Source organism: Chanos chanos, chromosome 10 (genome assembly GCF_902362185.1).
Source record: "Chanos chanos chromosome 10, fChaCha1.1, whole genome shotgun sequence".
In the NCBI taxonomy this organism is placed as follows: domain Eukaryota; kingdom Metazoa; phylum Chordata; class Actinopteri; order Gonorynchiformes; family Chanidae; genus Chanos; species Chanos chanos.
The window spans coordinates 8090256-8106608 of NC_044504.1; the positions used below are offsets into that span (position 1 = coordinate 8090256).

Below are 16353 nucleotides of genomic sequence, written 5' to 3' on the forward strand. Positions count from 1 at the left end.
TGCTGTTGAAAACTGCTACAGTTTAAATAGACGTTGTTTTCTCTGCACTCCCGTCTGTGTACAGACGGTAACTTATGTGGTTTACACTTGATGTCAAAATTTGAAACAAAAAAAAAAAAGAAAGAAAGAAGAAAACAGTATTTCAAAGGCTTTGAGTCCTTGCCTTTGTGAAATGTCAGATTATGAATGGTAATGATGAATAATGTTGCCATGTATTTTGAATAAACTCGACAGACCAACAAACAAAGTCTTTGAATTTTTTTTTTTTTTTCGATGTGTGTGTGACTGTCTTGTTTTGGTAAGCAGAAGTACTTTTTCTCCTAATTTGGAGTCTCATCTTGTCCTTATGTCCATTTGATTATAATATTCATGAGGAAATAATTTGACTTCTCTTATTTAATACTTTCTATTATATTATACCGTCAGATCTTAACTGAAGAAAATGGCTTCCCGAGATGCTCAAAATCCCTCAGACAATAATTGGACAATAAAAATGTGAATGTTTGACTGACGTTCCTGGTCAGCGTGGTTAACGTTTAGTGAGCAGGTGCAGGTTATTTGCGCATGTATGACTTGAGAAAGGAACATGGTCAAAGTCCCAAGTGCAAAGTCAACAAACGGTCAGTATGAAGATGAAGGACGATCTGGGTACCTGCTCTGTGAGTACAGGCTTTTTCACCTGAGTCTTGTGCCTTTCAAACAGACCAAGACTGCAGACTTCTATTAGATTTGTACTAGATGCTTTTGTTATGAGTGTTCTTATATTTCTTTTATGTGTTACAGTACAGCGTGTTATATCAGGAGCTGAAGAAGTTCTCAAAGAATGGAGAATATTTCTGCAAAGAGCTCTTGACAGTATTCCAACAAAGGTACACTCAATCTTAAACGTTTTGATCTGATTTATTTTTGGATTGGTTTGAAATGTTGCGTGATTTGTACAAATGTTAAGGGAGAGAGAGAAGAATAAAGAAAGGAAAAGAAAGTTAACAGAATCTGCTCTTTGAAACGCCAAAGGCTGAAGTTTGCATTTCAACAGCCAGTTACTCTCGAAAGAGATTTGATGACTTTTTTGTTGTTGTTGTTTTGTTTTTGTTTTTTGTTTTTAATATCTCTGCTTTATGTAAGTCTTTCAATCCAAATAAGTTCAGAATCCGCCAAAAAAAGAGGTGACTTCTGTAGAGACAGGTACAAAATATTCGAGACGTACTTTGTTCCGGAGGAACTTTCGTGTTTGGATTAATATGTGCAGGCAAACGGAACCATGTACACTATTTTAGAGGGAGCTCTAAGATCTGTACAAATGATTTATACTTCTGTTTTCCACCGAAAGTCATAAAATCTTACTGAATCACCATGTTAGTGAGCGACAGAATGATGATGTCATTTTATTGATGCAGAGCTGAGCTGGAGATCAACTATGCTAAAGGACTACAGAAACTAGCTGGTAAACTCATCAAAGCCTCCAAGAGCATGAACAACAAGTAGGTTTTGGTTTTCTCTGGACCTCGCCTCGACCTGTCCTCACCGTAACCAACCCTTCCCTGCTCAACCTAACCTTCCATTTAAACTCTAACTTTACAGACCTCTGAAACTAAGCTTTGAGCTTTGGCAGGGTTTGGTTGTTAGAAGCATGACATAACATTTTAATTGTGGAGTATGTTAAGACGAAAAAAAACCCTTTTCTCCCGATCCACAGTTCTGCATACAGCGCATGGTCCCAAGTTTCGGATGAGATGTTCTCATCGGCGGATGCACATAGGTAGACCACTTTGAAGATGATGTCACACTGTAAATCCCATACAATGCCATATTTGTTTCTTGAAGAGACACTTTGTAATAATGTACTGTCAAATTGTGTGGTATTTGCTTATGATTGACTACCTGTTGCAAATATGTGTGCATGGTTGTGATATGCACTTATACACTCAGTTACTCCTGATGTACATTTGAATCAGTCAGTTCTGGTTAATGTGTGACTTGCCTGCAGTCTTAACTTTACAAATGGGTTTTGTTTTAAATAGGATACTGGGGAATTCTTTCCACCAAGAAGCTTTTCTAGAGATTCGACAAGTTCTGGAGGAGCACACGAAAAGGAAGAGACCTGTGAGTGGCTGAACTCTCTTTCCCTGTCGTGAAACACTGTAGAGACAACAATATAAGATTCGACAGAACTTTAGAGCAATGACTCATTCTCTTCTATCCTGCATCTTCAGCTTGACAATGCCATAGACAAAGCGGGGAAAGCCTTTGTTACAAACTGGAACGAGCAACTCAAGGTAAAAGAGCGATATTATCGTTTTTCTGAGAAATCTCTTTAGTGCTGTTATGTTTACATAATAACTCTTATCAGGAAAGTGTTTTAGCCTGTGCTTGAGTAAAGCAGAGACATTAATATGCTGGAGATAAGTTGTTTGTGAGTAAAACACTTACATTTTTGTATGACTTTGATGCCTGTTTCCTTTCAAATATAAAAGCTATGTTCTAAATATGAAAGAACACAATGAGGATAAAATCACGCTGAAACTGCATTCGGTTTTTGCAGGTAAAGAAGAAGTTATCTGGGCTAACGAGAGAGCACGAAGCCCTTTTCAACTTTGTGGAAAACAACAAACAAATGAACACTGAGAAAGAAAAACAAAAGGTACTGACTTACAATGACAGTGCACTGCTGGTTTTAACCACAACTGTCAATCTGAATTCTTTCTAAAGCGCTTTCATATTATCGTCTCTGCGCAGATGTTGAACAGGCTGACCAAGTCAGCGGAGTTGCAGGCCAAAGTTGATGAGGAGTACTTCAACCTCAATTTGGACGGTCATCAAATCAGGGTGAAGTGGGAGAACACACTGAAAAGCTGCTATCAGGTTCAGCCTCGCCATCTTTTTATGCATATCATTGAATGTGATGCTGATTGCTTTCCTTTCCAGATGGCCATCTGTGTCGCAGTCACGTAACTATTAAAGGGCCGAACCTATGCTTCACTCATTCATAATATGAATTATTGTGTCCATCAGTCCTTATTTGGTTCTGTTGACACATAAAAAGGCTATGCCAGCAATAATTATACAGGGTTTTTTTTTTTTATCTTTCAGATCATACAGGAGCTAGAGAAACAAAGGATAGAGATGCTGTCCAGGATCTTGAATAAGTACAACCTCAACATGGCCAGTTTTGGACAGACTATCTCACATGTGAGCGCAAATACAACTAACACCCCTCCCAGCTTCACCCTTAGTGTTCCTAATCTCTGTGTGTTTAGGTATCATTCATATTATAACTATATTGTGATAGCGTCAATATAGTTTCATCATGGTGCATACTTATTAACAAAGTGAAGCATTAACAATAATTACCTTAAACACCGGGGGAACTATGTTACAGTCTTTACAACCCTGCCCACACCGAGGTTAAGTAAATGTTTTCAGATGTCTAAATAATTTGATTCCCTATGTAAAGCTGGCTGTGGGAGCTAAGAGAAAGACATGCTTTATGTGTGAGTGTTGTTAACATACAGGCTATTTAAATTGATTTTTTGGTTTCCCATTGCCAGTGCCAAAAGAAACTGGACTTGGCCATTGAGAGAGTGGATGTAGAGAGGGACATCCAGGCACTGGTGGAGGAGACAAGCATTACAGTGGAAGACAACAAAGCAGAGTTCCTTATGACTGACTACTTTGTGAGGCATTATGCAAAATATTGTTCTGTGTGCGTGTGTGCTTGTGTGCGTGTGTGTGTGTGCGTGTGGGTGAGGACATGTAGACATGAAGTTGTGTATTTATAGATCATGGTTCATATGAGTCACAGAGATTTTGCATAGTAATTTACATGTTTGCGTTTATGATTATTTAAGAATTGGTGGAAACTAACTGAGCTCCTCAATAATAATGTACGAAGTAAAGGCAAAAAAAAAAAGGAAAAAAGAAAAGAAAAGCCTTTGGACCAGGTGTGGTCCTGTCACCAATATATTTCATGACACATACCCACGTGCTCACAAACATTATCACTTGGGAATGCTGACTTAACTCGTAATTTAATCATAAAACTACATCTTTATTAATAAGCTGTGTATAAACTTCTGTTTGTGGTTATATTTTATTTCAAAGCTAAAATATGGCTAGACTGCCAGTCAGATCTCATGGACTGGCAGTGGATACATCTGTCCATGGATACAGCGCTGATTTCTACAACCTCTCTCTATGTACTGGCAGTAAAAGGCAGTCGCCCTGTTAACAGGAGAGCCTGTGGCTTTAATTTGATGTTTGATTAGTTGTGTTTGGTGACTGTTCACATCAGGAGGAGGACAGCAAGAGTTTGATGGGAAAAGAAAGACGCAGAGATGCCATGAGGTCAAAGTTACAGAGACTGGAGGGCTGCATCACCAAATCGAAACAAGAACGTGAAGGTAGGTTACAGACAGTGTTTCACCTCCTCAGTCAACCATCCATCCATCCATCCATCCATCCAACTGTTCATTCGTTCATTCATTCATTCATTCATCCGTCTGTCTGTCCTCTCATTCATTTGCTTGTTTTCTCATTTCATTTATTCATGCATTCATGTGAATATTTATGAAATGCTACCGACTGCTCTCTCACTGTGTGAGAATTGATTATAAATGTTGTTTAAACATGTTTACATTTCAGCTTTGCAGAAAATAGTGAAGACATACACAGAAAATCCATCTTTCTCAAACGTGAAAAACTTGGAGGAAACAGAGCAGCTGCTTGATGAGGTACTTTATGCAGAAATGTAAAATTCATGAGCTTCAGGCTTGTTGATGTAAAATGAAACGGATTCTGTTTACTCCACATTCTTTTGTAGAATTTTACTCCCCCGTTCTTTTTTAGACTTTCGGCCAAAGTTCTATAGCGCAAAAAGAATGAATATTTCACAGATTTTTAGTTTAACAAATGCAGTTTATTTTTTATGTAAATCCAATCTGAAGATGTATAAAAGCGGGCATGATGTCTCCATAGACCACATTGAAACTGGACCTTTTGGAAGCCACGCACTGTAAACTGTCCGCTGTGATCGCTGAACTGGAGGGAAAACCCAAATCCTTACATCGTTTCAGTGACAGTATTACCAAATGGAAAGACAAGGTAAATTGTGCAACATCATTATAACAGAGGTGTGTACGGAGGTGTGTACCACAGAACTATATCACAAAAGGATATAAATCAGGCAGTCGTTACATATGAACAGGACATGTCATAAACTCTGAAAATGTTGACCAATCCCTTTTTTATTACACCCCTCCCTGTCACTGTCAATGAGGTGCACCGACCTCTGTAAAAGTCAACAGACGTTGTCATTACTTTGTACAACGTTTTCAAAGACGATCGATTCTTATTTTGCCCATTTTGATGGGCTTAAATAACTAAGGAGATAAAGATTTACAAAGGCAAGCTTAAAGTAGTTTATTTATTAATTACGTGGATGTTTAAACTAGTCGGAAGAGACAAAAATGAGAACGATACAAAACTCTGACTGATGAGTAGTGACCCCCCCCCAACCGCCCCCGAGTTGGAGCATTACATTACACTAACGTACTATTATTGCATCCAAACCAAACAGGCAGGTAAATCATTTATATGCAACTTCAAAGTTATACTATATGATTTTAGCAGTTTGCTCCAATGGATAATAGCATCGTGTTTTGGATTTTTTTCAAGGACTGCGAGCACAATGTTGTGCGTCTGTCCCGTCCGGTCAGAATCAAGAAGACACCGTTTAGATCACGGATGTCCTTGAGATGCTCCATCATTTATAAGGGACCAGCTAATTCCATCACACCAAAAAAACCCACACCCCAAACAAAGGAAATGGCCAGCGTCCGGCGTACAGACATCACTCAGAAAGAGACGCCTGAGCTGAGCAGTGAGATCAACGGAGAATCGTACCAGTCTAACGATGAGGAAGAACAAGGTTCATTCTCAAATAAAAAAATTCACGTTCAGTTTTACATTACAGCAGCTAACACAAATGTATTCAGATCATTAATACTAATCCAGATAATTACTTACCCATGCATATACCTTTATAACATGTTTACCATGTTGTATGTTAAAAATTTTGTTGCTACAGTACACAGGGGCACTTTGTATGACTAGTTATTGGAGTGTTGTGTAATAATGTTATCAATGTAATTATATGTGTCGTTAATATGGGAGCACTAATTTTAAACTAGACTGATATTCCCCCTTGACTAGCCTACGCAGTCATTAAATGACAGATAACAGTCAGCATCCATTGCTACTTATGCATGTCATTGAATCATTTGTGTCACAAGTACTCAGGGTTTTTTTTTCCGTTTGTTGTTTTTCTTTGTCTTGCATCAGACAACAAAGTATTCAAAATCAAACCCCAATCGTTCGTAACCGTGGTTCCCTTCTACATTTTCAGAACGTTTATTAGAGCATGATGTTGTTTTGATTTTCTGACTCAGGTGCAGAGTATTCCAGTTTGGGGAGATGCAAAGTTTTGTATGACTTTACCTCAGACAACGAAGATGACTTAAATATAAAGGAAGGTAAGGTTCACTCAAAAACAAAGCAAACACTGCAAACGCTGTTACGCCGCCGCGACTGAACGACGTCTGAATTGTGCTCGCAGGAGACATCATAGACGTATTTCAGAGGGATGAGAGCGGCTGGTGGTACGGTGAACTGAACGGAGAGAGAGGTCATTTCCCTTCCACGTACGTTGAGGATCTTCCTGTTTTAGACGTTGTCGTGTCGTCTGATGCATAATTTTCTCAGGATCGGAGTGGTCAAGGAGCAGACACTTGTTTCACTGTAAATAAAGTTACTCAATGAACAAAACGCTGCTTATGGCAAAAACAGATGCTGGAACGATGCACCTGCAGTCAACAGTGAGGTAGCTGACAGCATTTGTTTGAGAATTTAGCACTTTTTGTTTATTAAATGATAAGCTGCTCAATCTATTTATTGTTATTTTTTGCAATCTTGAAACAAGATACACAAGGTGTATATTAGAGTAGTTTGGCAGGGTGTTTTCATTATAAAGAGGCTATTGTAAGTCAATATTATTGTACAGAGTAATCAGCAAAAGTAGTTTTTCCACAACTGATTCTCAAATCAAACACAAAGGAATAACCTGAATGAAGCAATCCGTCATATTCTATGTATAGACTCCACGTCATTAAAACATTTGAGTTCTGAATGTAAAGAATCGGTTATATCTCAAACCATTAAATATGAAATTTCAGTAATATGTTGGTTCAGTGAGTCATATTTGTGATCAATACGTGTCAGTGTTCAACAAAACATTTTAAAGTAAATTTTATCTCTGCATATCATTTGAATTTGCTTGGAGCTTTTTATGGAATGTGTCTTCCCTCTTTTTTGAAAGCTTCACAGGCCCAAACAGATACAGTTGTAATTCTCTACAGCAAACAGTCTCCAGGCGCTGTTAACTAGAGCATCAAATAACGGCCACTTACACAGGATAGGTTTTGAAGTCTTACAGTGACTTCTGATGTCAGGTAATAATGTCACAATAATGGGAAGATTAGTAGCTGACAGGACTATTCAAGTTGTATTTTCTGTATGAAGTTTCATATAGAATATAAAATTTCTTAAAGTTAACAGTACCTAAAAGTTATACTGTACTGTAAGCATGACAAATCCATAACTTTTTTGTCTTGTCTGATTTCAGGTTGGGCATTTAATATTAAAAAAATCACACCTTACAGGTAAAAACAAGTGTTAACAAAAACAGGTAGATGAAGGTTATACAAATATATACATTTATGTATAAAAAGTAGCCACAGAAGTGTCAGAAACAACCAGTCAGCATTACTGTGCTGTAGTTTGAGCAGTCCCTCTGACTGTTCCAGGGCTTGAGGCAGACTTTAGTCATCACTGCAAAGCCACAAAAGCTTTCCTAACATTAGCAAGGAATGCAGAGAAATTGTTGGTCTGTTGCAGCCGTTGTTCAAAGTAGGACATCTGCTCCAAAGGTGGATCACATGCAACAACTGAGGGGAAAAAAAAAAAAGATGCCAATCAGCAACTTTTAAACACACTCATTTTAACAGTTTCATGCATTAAGCCAATGCAGAGATAAATGACATGCTCAAAAATATGTGTACAGTGTGTATGATTGACAATAATTGTCACAATCATCACAAAAATAGTCATTTTAAGAACCAAAGGGTCAAGTTATTAAATATGAGAAAAAATAAGAATAAATATAAATAGGAAAACAACTGCTGCTGTTAATTACTACTGTCTTTTCCAAAATACTGATGTTGTGTGACCTTTTCTGACACAATATCTTCTTCTCCTGAGGTTTTTTCCCTACAGCACTTGTTTTATAAGTGAACATGTAGCCAACGTCAACAACTCGTGAGCATTCAAGCCTGCCTCTGCTGCACAACTGTTTGGCTGTATTCCATTTGCTTAAGAGAAATTTTAGTATTTTATTAAAAATAAATGGCACTCATTATCGTGGTGTATTTTAGCAGTATAATTACTGCTGTCACCCTAAGGCAATGTTTAACGTGCTTGAAATGCATAGTCTTAATGTTGATTTCTTTTTTTTTTTTGTTATTATTTTCAGCATTTTCACTGTAATCAGCTCCTCTCTCTAATTCTACACTCACCAGCCACTTACCTTGTAGATGCACCTTTTTGATGTTCAATCAGGGACTACAGCCCATCTGTTGCCAAGCACAATTTCTGTGAGCCACTCTCCATCCCTGAGTCACTGGTCAGTTTCTGGATATTTTTGGGCAGACCACTCTCAACCAAGCAGTGACACTGACATGAAAAACCCCGGCAATGCTGCTGAGCCTAATACAATCATACCAGTGTGTCAGCCACCACCATGTAAGTGTCACTGCTGTGTGGAGAATGGTCCACAACCCAAGTCATCCACGGTCAACAGCAGTCCTGTGGTCAGAAACTGACTATAGATAAATGGGGTTGAGGGTGGCTGACAAATCGTGCATGGCAACAGATGGGCTAGAATCTACAGTTTACACCTATACAGTGTACCTACAAGGTAGACACACCTGAAAGTGGCCAATCAGTATAGGCCTCAGGTAGGTGCTTCTAATAAAGTGGCCGGTGAGTGTAATCCTAAGGTACTGTTTCTAATAAAGAGGACAGTGAGTGTATATGCATGTAGTCCTTTCTATTTTCTTACTCTGGTACGCTCCCTCGTCGTTTATCCTCAAAGTAAAGGTGTAGGCGCTGTCTGGATTCTTATGACTGATGTTCCTGAAGACAAACTGGAGCTTCTCACCTTGTCAAACACAAAGATGTACGATAAAGACACTGCTAAGATTGAGACAACTTTTAATTAATTGAACTCTTTCAGTGGCCAAGAATACTGGTGTATATAACAAGGCAGAGTAGTTTGAAAAGCGTTGGATACAAGGCATATGTGGTCTCCTTCCCCTAAATACATTTACGTTTAAATCCTTCAGCCAGAAAAAGACACACCTTGAATTTTGCGGATTTCCAAACGTAATCGATCCTGAAACACCTGCTTCACCTTGTTCAGGTTTTTCAACCTGTCTTTGTTGGCTTTGTTTTGAGACAGGATCACTGCAGAGAGGGGAAAAAAAAGAACTTATCAGTCTCTATGACCAACAATCATTAACGATTCGTGCTGAATAGTGCTGTCTGTTACAGTAAAACCATAAACTAAAACAGAACAGCTGCAGAATGGTTTTATTTAGAAACCTACATTCTCTGTTCTTCGCTTGTTCTGCCTTCAGCTTCTCAATCTTCTGGATCAGATCCTGTTTGAAAGAATCTTTCTCTTTAATGTCAGACATTATCTCTGGTAAATCAAATCTCTTCTCTTTCAGAAGGGCGCTCTTTTGATCCAGATCTAAAAATGAGAACATATGAAATATCAACACTGACTTACATTTCTCTGCTTTAGACCATGCATCCTGATGTGTTAATTCATAGACTGAACATTATCAACAGTCATTTTAGTTTCAAGTGTAGCATATAGAAAATGCTTGCTGATTGTGCCCACAACAGCAGAGCGCGATTATGAATGTCTTGCACTCACCCTTCTTATATGCTTCAATGGTTTCAAATATGGTTTCGTCTTCTTTGCACTTCTTTGAGCATGTATCTTGAAAAGCAAATCAAACATGACATTATTGTCCCCCGCACTCATTTCTTACGAATGACTGTAAGTGCCTCTCTAGCGAAATTATCAACAGGCGTTCTCTTACCAAGTACAGATTTCACATACTGCTTGTGTGACTGGCAAAACTCCATTCCTGTGTCAAGCATTTCTCCCACTGCTTGAAACAGCACTTTGTTACGGATTTCTTCCAAAGTATTGCCGAAATGCTCCCCTACATCACAGTCTTTTATGGATTTCATCCTGGTCTGTGAAGAGACAGAAACAACACATTCATGAACTTACAGTTTTCTATAACTAACGTAAGCAAATCATATGCTGATGTTAGCTACTTCTTTCAATGTAACTAACCTGAAGTAATTCACTATAAACCACTTAACTACATTTAACATCTAATCTGACTTTTTAAAATTTATTTTGATAGCGTATGTTTCAATACTGTTTGCATTATGTGCTGATAAAAATCTGACACGCGATAGTTAATGGATCTTTGTTTATAACTAGCTAGCTAGCTAACTGTCCCCTGCAGCCTTGTAACGCTAAACAGTGAGCTCAAAAAGTGACCAGAGAGTAAAAATCAAGTCCTGCATATTGTTACTCTACAAGTTCCCCATTAAGATATTTAACTTTATACAAAAACGTAAATACAATGTCGCGCAAAAGTTACATATCGTTACAAATGTCCTTACTGTGTTGCTGTCAACCCAAATTTTGTTACGCTCTCAGTGCAAGCAATTTTAAAAATCCCCGCCGGAGACAACCGAAAACCGGAAATGACGAAGTAGTATGAGCCATAACAAATTGAAAATTCGTCAGAATAAACTACGATTTGTACATTAATAAATTTGTGTAATTTTAAAATATCGTTTGGTGTGTTCCCAGTTATGGCATTTTAAAATAACAGGTTAAGGACGAATAAAATCTCAACGTCTCCGAGTTTTCCCATGATTCAACGCTTCGTTACAGAGCTTCAAATATTTCGGTAAATTTGCGCCATCCTGTGTTACAATCTCAGCATACAAAAGAAAAGGTAGAAACGTATGCTGAAGTGCAACAGAGACCTGTTATTTACTTTTGTATTGAATTGACTGCCAAACCAATACCTCATACAACTCCCCCCTTATAGATTTGTCGTTCTTTTGCAATTGTAATTAATTAAGGGCTTGTTAGAGCTATGTTCAGTGGTGGAAGTATTAATGATTATTACATTATTTATTAGTAATATTAGCATTGTTGTAATTTACTAGAGTGTCCAAGCGTTCCGAAAGCAGCCTCTACAACGCTAACATTGAACGCCTGTTTAGCAGAGGAAAAGGTGTTTGTTGAGCAGTAAAATACATGGAAATCATCAATCATGAAGGAAATCATTAGACAGTAAGGCAAAGTGGCAAAACAAACAGTTTGAAGTTCCATGTACCCTCAGCTTGGACACGGTGTTTTGTAGAGGCGAGACACGCTGGCTAATATTTAACGAATAAAGCTTTGCGGAAAATCTCATGTCAACACAATTACACCTGTCAACTGGGATGAGTGTCTGCCCCAAAAGGCCGAGTCTTATCAGGGGGAGGGTTTCAGCGGTGCTATATCTCCCTCGGCCCATCTCTTCCAGGTATTGTATAATCTGTGGCTATAAAGAGAGCCCCCCGGTTATGGAGCGAGTGGTCGTAGTGCGTTCCGTGATGCTGAAGCTATAGGCCAAGGGTGCACCTGTTCTAGCTGAGGCAGCAGGAGTAAACACCAAATGGACTTCCTTCACAGCAGTGAGGTGTTGGTCATCCAGCACCTCCAGAGCAATTTCAGAGACTACCATGGCATTCTGAACTTCATGTCAGCAATGGGTGACCCGCGTAACGTCTTTTCCGTGTATTTTCCTTTGTGGTTCCAGCTCAGCCAGATAGTGGGCACCAAGATGATCTGGGTGGCAGTGGTTGGAGACTGGCTAAACCTCATTTTCAAATGGTATAAACTTCGTGTTTTCCTCAGACTTATAACTGACAAAATTAGATGATTATTTCTGCAAAATCACGTAAAACTCTGCCTCACATAGTCATTGTGTTATCATTCTTGAAAGCCTGTTGATCTGAAATACCTCACTGAATTATGTAGAAGTGCATTTTTATTTTTTATTCTTTTTCCTAAAATACCTCACAGTTGACCTGTATTTGTTCATTTTTGTCTCTTTCATTCTTTCAAGGATATTGTTTGGTCATCGACCATATTGGTGGGTCCAGAAAACTCAGTTTTATGAAAATACTTCTCTGCCTCAACTGGAGCAGTTTCACATCACTTGTGAGACAGGACCAGGTCAGTGAGAGAGTACTCTTTATTTTTCTCAAAACCTTAACAATGCTACTACAGATCTATCCAAAATGCAGTCATCTCCCATGTTAACAGCTGTTTGGTAATAAAGCACGTTGAAAATGTATTTTAGCTGTGGCATGTTATCTAAAACAAATGTAGTTTAATTTTAGGTAGTCCATCAGGTCATGCAATGGGTTCTTCATGTGTGTGGTATGTGATGGTCACTGCTGCTCTCAACCTGAGCAGACCATCAAGGAACACTTCAGGCTCTCAAAGGTAAGCTTTACATTTACAACCACAGTAATGAACGACTTGACAGAATAATGTGTGGAAACATGGTTGTTGTTTCAGACCGCTCCGCTCTTCTGATGTGTCTAGGTTTCGCCTGGTGTGGTCTTTTTTATGGTCGGCGTTCTGGGTCATTCAGATCAGCGTCTGTGTGTCTAGGGTTTTTATTGCCACCCATTTCCCTCATCAGGTCATCCTTGGAGTCTTAGCAGGTAAAACATTTGATCTGATCTCATAAATAACACTCAAAATGTTATGACAATAAATTAAATGGATTACATGACTGCTTTCTGTTTTTATCTTCCCATTTTAATCAGGTATGCTGGTGGCTGAGGCATTTGAACACGTGCCATCAATCCATACAGCCAGCGTGCGAGTCTACTTGCAAACCAGCATGTTCTTATTCTCGTTTGCCATTAGTTTTTATTATCTTCTTAAGATGATACAGGTTGACCTTCTGTGGTCCGTCTCCAAGGCTAAAAAGTGGTGTGCCAACCCCGATTGGGTTCATCTGGACACCACGCCATTCGCAGGCCTCGTGCGGAGTCTCGGTGCTTTATCTGGGCTTGGTTTGGCCATCAATTCTGAAATGTTCCTGAAAAGCTGCCAGGGCAGAAATGGCTATAAGACCAGTTTCAGACTTTTGTGCGTGACCGCTGCACTAACCACTCTCCAGCTGTACGACCTCATCAAGATCCCCACACACACTGAGGTCTTGTTTTACACTCTCTCCTTCTGTAAAAGTGCTGCTATTCCCCTCAGTGTGGTTGCTCTCATACCATATTGTGTTCATCTGATGATAGACAACAGAGAGAAGAGACCAGAGTGAACCAAGCCGTGTTGTATTTATCTGTAAGTATTGTACTGAAATTTGACAAGTTGTTGAAAGATGTGTAAAAAACAAAATTACCTGAATTATTTGTGTACCTGGAGATCTTTAGGCGCACATTTTAGCTTGAGTAATATCTTCTTTTAATGACATAAAAAAATATGTTCATTTAAATATTACGAAAAACATTTAAATATTGTGTAAATATTCTGGAAGGCATTTAAATCACATTTGAGAGAAATGTCTCTTCCTTTTTGTTGTCTGTGTTGTCAGATTATATGTTTTATACTATGGGTCTGTGACAATGTTCACTAATTCATTACAGTTAAAATAAATGTATACAAATGAAGCTGGATAGTTTTGGAATGCTGTTCTTCTTCATGAAAGGGCTTTTAATAAAATTGTTATCAGTCTTATCTCTGTAACTTTGTTCTTTTGATACAATTTTTGATCATTTTTGACATTCCATTAGCTATGTATGGAAAATCTGATCCTGCCGACAGGTTCTACATTAAAAATCAAATGAAGTCAGTACATTATATGAGTATCTCTTATTCTCATCAAGACAACACCAAATCATACTTACTGTATTCACAATCATATACTCTATCCAGCCATGTTTCCAAATCCAACATCATCACTCCTCGCTCAGATGGTTAGAAGAGTTCTTTTGATTTTATCATATTTCAGTTTAAGTATCTGTTTTCAAGAAGAAATGATAATACTAACTTGTGGACTGGTGTGAATTGAAATTGTTACCTGTGAACATAGCTTTTCTTGGACAGACAGACTTTTTTCAATTGCATTTTTTTATGTATGCTGAGATATTGACCTAATCTATCAAAAAACAATACAGGAGCAAATTATTTGAAGGTATCTTAAATCTTAAGTCTCACAACTTCAAAATAAGGGCTAAAGCTAGTGAACAAAGTTCATACTCAATTTTTTTTTTTACATTCTGAATCCTAAATTTGAGCCATAATGATTTATCTTGTTGCAATGTTTTAATATCTGAGGATCTGCTGTGTATTTTTATCTCTTTCACTTTGTCAGACTCAAAACAAAGGGTTAGTGCAGTGCATCATGCACAGATCAGCTAACGTGACCACCATACCTCCCCCGCAGAGTTTTCCATAAAATCACTTTCAGTTCCTTGTGTAACATGTACAAAAACATTTTATCTCAGACTAAAATTAATGTGCTAAACAAGTCATGTTACCTTAGGCTCTGCCCCAATTCTGGGCTGATTATGTAAGTACACTTACTAAACTCTTGTGCTTTCAGATTTTCATTATGAGTTGCCAGGATACAAGAAGAGCTCAGTTTTTCAGTTAAGTAAACACAAAAATGGGTCACTTCAGTGCAATCTTAGTGATCCCTCATTAACCCTTTAATACGAACAGCCGAGTGCATATCAAAGCCATTTCATGTATTAGTGTCTGTTGTGGTGATTTGTCTGTCTGATATTGTCGATAATGGCATATCACAACACACAGAGAGAACGACACAGAAGAAATGCAATCCATACATCAACGTTATCTTTTTGAATATCTGTTGCAGTGAAAGCTTTACCGTATTATCCATTTTCTTCATTCATTTCATCAGAGGTTTATCATAACACCGCAGTCTTTCCCTTCGGGGGGAAGTCAGACGGAAAAGACTGTCACATAAATACGCAGAAGTCCACAGAGGGGAATAAAAACAAAATGAATTGCAATTCTAATAATGATGGAAGGAAGGCACAGCAATTATGATGGATGAGGAATTCCAGAGAAGAAAACTGCCGCTCTAACTGAAGCAACACGACGTTTTCTTCTTGTGGTTTGTCTGTGTTTGTTTGCTGTGACATTTTGAAGTGGTACTAAGGACTATTTAACATTAAGCTTAGACTGTAATACACTCACATTCCTCAGTCATTCCTCTCATTGTACACTTTAGAGAAACACTTTTTGTTGAAAACACTTCGCAGGAACCGTGAATCAGTGCCTACGCAAGACCAGAGCAGGGTGCTTAATAAGTCATTCACCTGAAGAGGGCACCTTGTGGTAGTTTAGGTTTCTTCCTCGTTTCTCAACCATGTCCACAAAGCCCCGTAGCCCTGGGCATTTTTCTTTGAGCTGTGCACAAACATTCTTCACTCATCTGATCAGTGAACTGTTAAGTTGTACATAATTGAATTTAATGTGTTTGTGGAGGACTGGAAGCCTGAGGACACTGTGAGGACTGGGCTGAGAAACAGTACTATACTCTGTCCATAGAGGCACTAATTAGGGGCCAGTTATTGTCACCATGATCAAATATTTTGGCACAGTGATTCCCGGTTTGTTTGACCAGTGTTTAATGGCTTTCCAACATATAGGTTTTATGTCAGAGTAACACTGGTTGACACTGGGTGGTGCCTTCCAATCATGAGGTGAATCAGAGTGTGTCTGCAGAGTCACATACCTGTTGCCCAGGTTTGCTAACCTGTCTCTGATGTAATACAAGTGGCCGCCCTTTTAATGAATCATACTCTACATGTCTCAGTGCAATGTGAAATTTAAACAGGGGATTCATGACTCATTTACATAGTGTTTTATATAAGTAAATATGTAAAGGATAATGTACAGTGAGTCGGTCATTATCGCGAAATAAACCCCGACAAGGTGATGCAGGACACCTTGTCGGGTTTTATTTCACTATAACGACCGGCACGCTGTACATTGTCCTGCTTATTACGCGGCTACTTACGAAAGAAATCAATAATTTGACACAAAATAGCCTATTAATTGAAAAATGATTTTATTGATTTAAAAATAAT

At 38.4% G+C, this 16353-nt stretch overlaps 3 protein-coding genes across 3 annotated transcripts; 2 read left to right on the forward strand and 1 right to left on the reverse strand.

Moving 5' to 3' along the window:
- Window positions 1-632: 632 nt before the first annotated feature.
- Window positions 633-6750, forward strand: nostrin (nitric oxide synthase trafficking). The gene is made up of 16 exons (XM_030787234.1): window positions 633-659; window positions 784-869; window positions 1398-1481; window positions 1697-1759; window positions 2022-2103; window positions 2214-2276; window positions 2543-2641; window positions 2737-2862; window positions 3091-3189; window positions 3549-3674; window positions 4292-4400; window positions 4642-4730; window positions 4975-5100; window positions 5674-5926; window positions 6447-6530; window positions 6614-6750. Exons 1-16 carry the CDS (start codon window positions 633-635, stop codon window positions 6748-6750), a joined length of 1653 nt encoding a protein of 550 aa, XP_030643094.1.
- Window positions 6751-7881: 1131 nt separating this feature from the next.
- spc25 (SPC25 component of NDC80 kinetochore complex) lies at window positions 7882-10377 on the reverse strand. The gene is made up of 6 exons (XM_030786650.1): window positions 10224-10377; window positions 10055-10120; window positions 9719-9865; window positions 9472-9576; window positions 9173-9271; window positions 7882-8000 (listed from the first exon to the last, which is right to left on the reverse strand). Exons 1-6 carry the CDS (start codon window positions 10375-10377, stop codon window positions 7882-7884), a joined length of 690 nt encoding a protein of 229 aa, XP_030642510.1.
- A 1499-nt stretch (window positions 10378-11876) lies between these two features.
- LOC115822691 (glucose-6-phosphatase 2-like) lies at window positions 11877-13553 on the forward strand. Its single transcript, XM_030786605.1, has 5 exons — window positions 11877-12094; window positions 12330-12439; window positions 12607-12712; window positions 12815-12936; window positions 13042-13553. The coding sequence occupies exons 1-5, from the start codon at window positions 11877-11879 to the stop codon at window positions 13551-13553; spliced, it is 1068 nt and encodes a 355-aa protein (XP_030642465.1).
- Window positions 13554-16353: the final 2800 nt, after the last annotated feature.

What these genes read in the sequence shown, in the direction of transcription:
- LOC115822691 (XM_030786605.1), top strand. Translation starts at nt 11,877, where the DNA reads ATGGACTTCCTTCACAGCAGTGAGGTGTTGGTCATCCAGCACCTCCAG. An exon ending in CTAAACCTCATTTTCAAATG is followed by an intron (nt 12,095 to 12,329) that starts GTATAAACTTCG and finishes CATTCTTTCAAG; the next exon opens with GATATTGTTTGGTCATCGAC. An exon ending in AACACTTCAGGCTCTCAAAG is followed by an intron (nt 12,713 to 12,814) that starts GTAAGCTTTACA and finishes TGATGTGTCTAG; the next exon opens with GTTTCGCCTGGTGTGGTCTT.
- spc25 (XM_030786650.1), bottom strand. Translation starts at nt 10,377, where the DNA reads ATGAAATCCATAAAAGACTGTGATGTAGGGGAGCATTTCGGCAATACT. An exon ending in GTATGTGAAATCTGTACTTG is followed by an intron (nt 10,121 to 10,223) that starts GTAAGAGAACGC and finishes TTGCTTTTCAAG; the next exon opens with ATACATGCTCAAAGAAGTGC. An exon ending in CATTGAAGCATATAAGAAGG is followed by an intron (nt 9,866 to 10,054) that starts GTGAGTGCAAGA and finishes TCTCATTTTTAG; the next exon opens with ATCTGGATCAAAAGAGCGCC.
- nostrin (XM_030787234.1), top strand. Translation starts at nt 633, where the DNA reads ATGAAGGACGATCTGGGTACCTGCTCT. An exon ending in CACTGAAAAGCTGCTATCAG is followed by an intron (nt 2,863 to 3,090) that starts GTTCAGCCTCGC and finishes TTTATCTTTCAG; the next exon opens with ATCATACAGGAGCTAGAGAA. An exon ending in ATCGAAACAAGAACGTGAAG is followed by an intron (nt 4,401 to 4,641) that starts GTAGGTTACAGA and finishes TTTACATTTCAG; the next exon opens with CTTTGCAGAAAATAGTGAAG.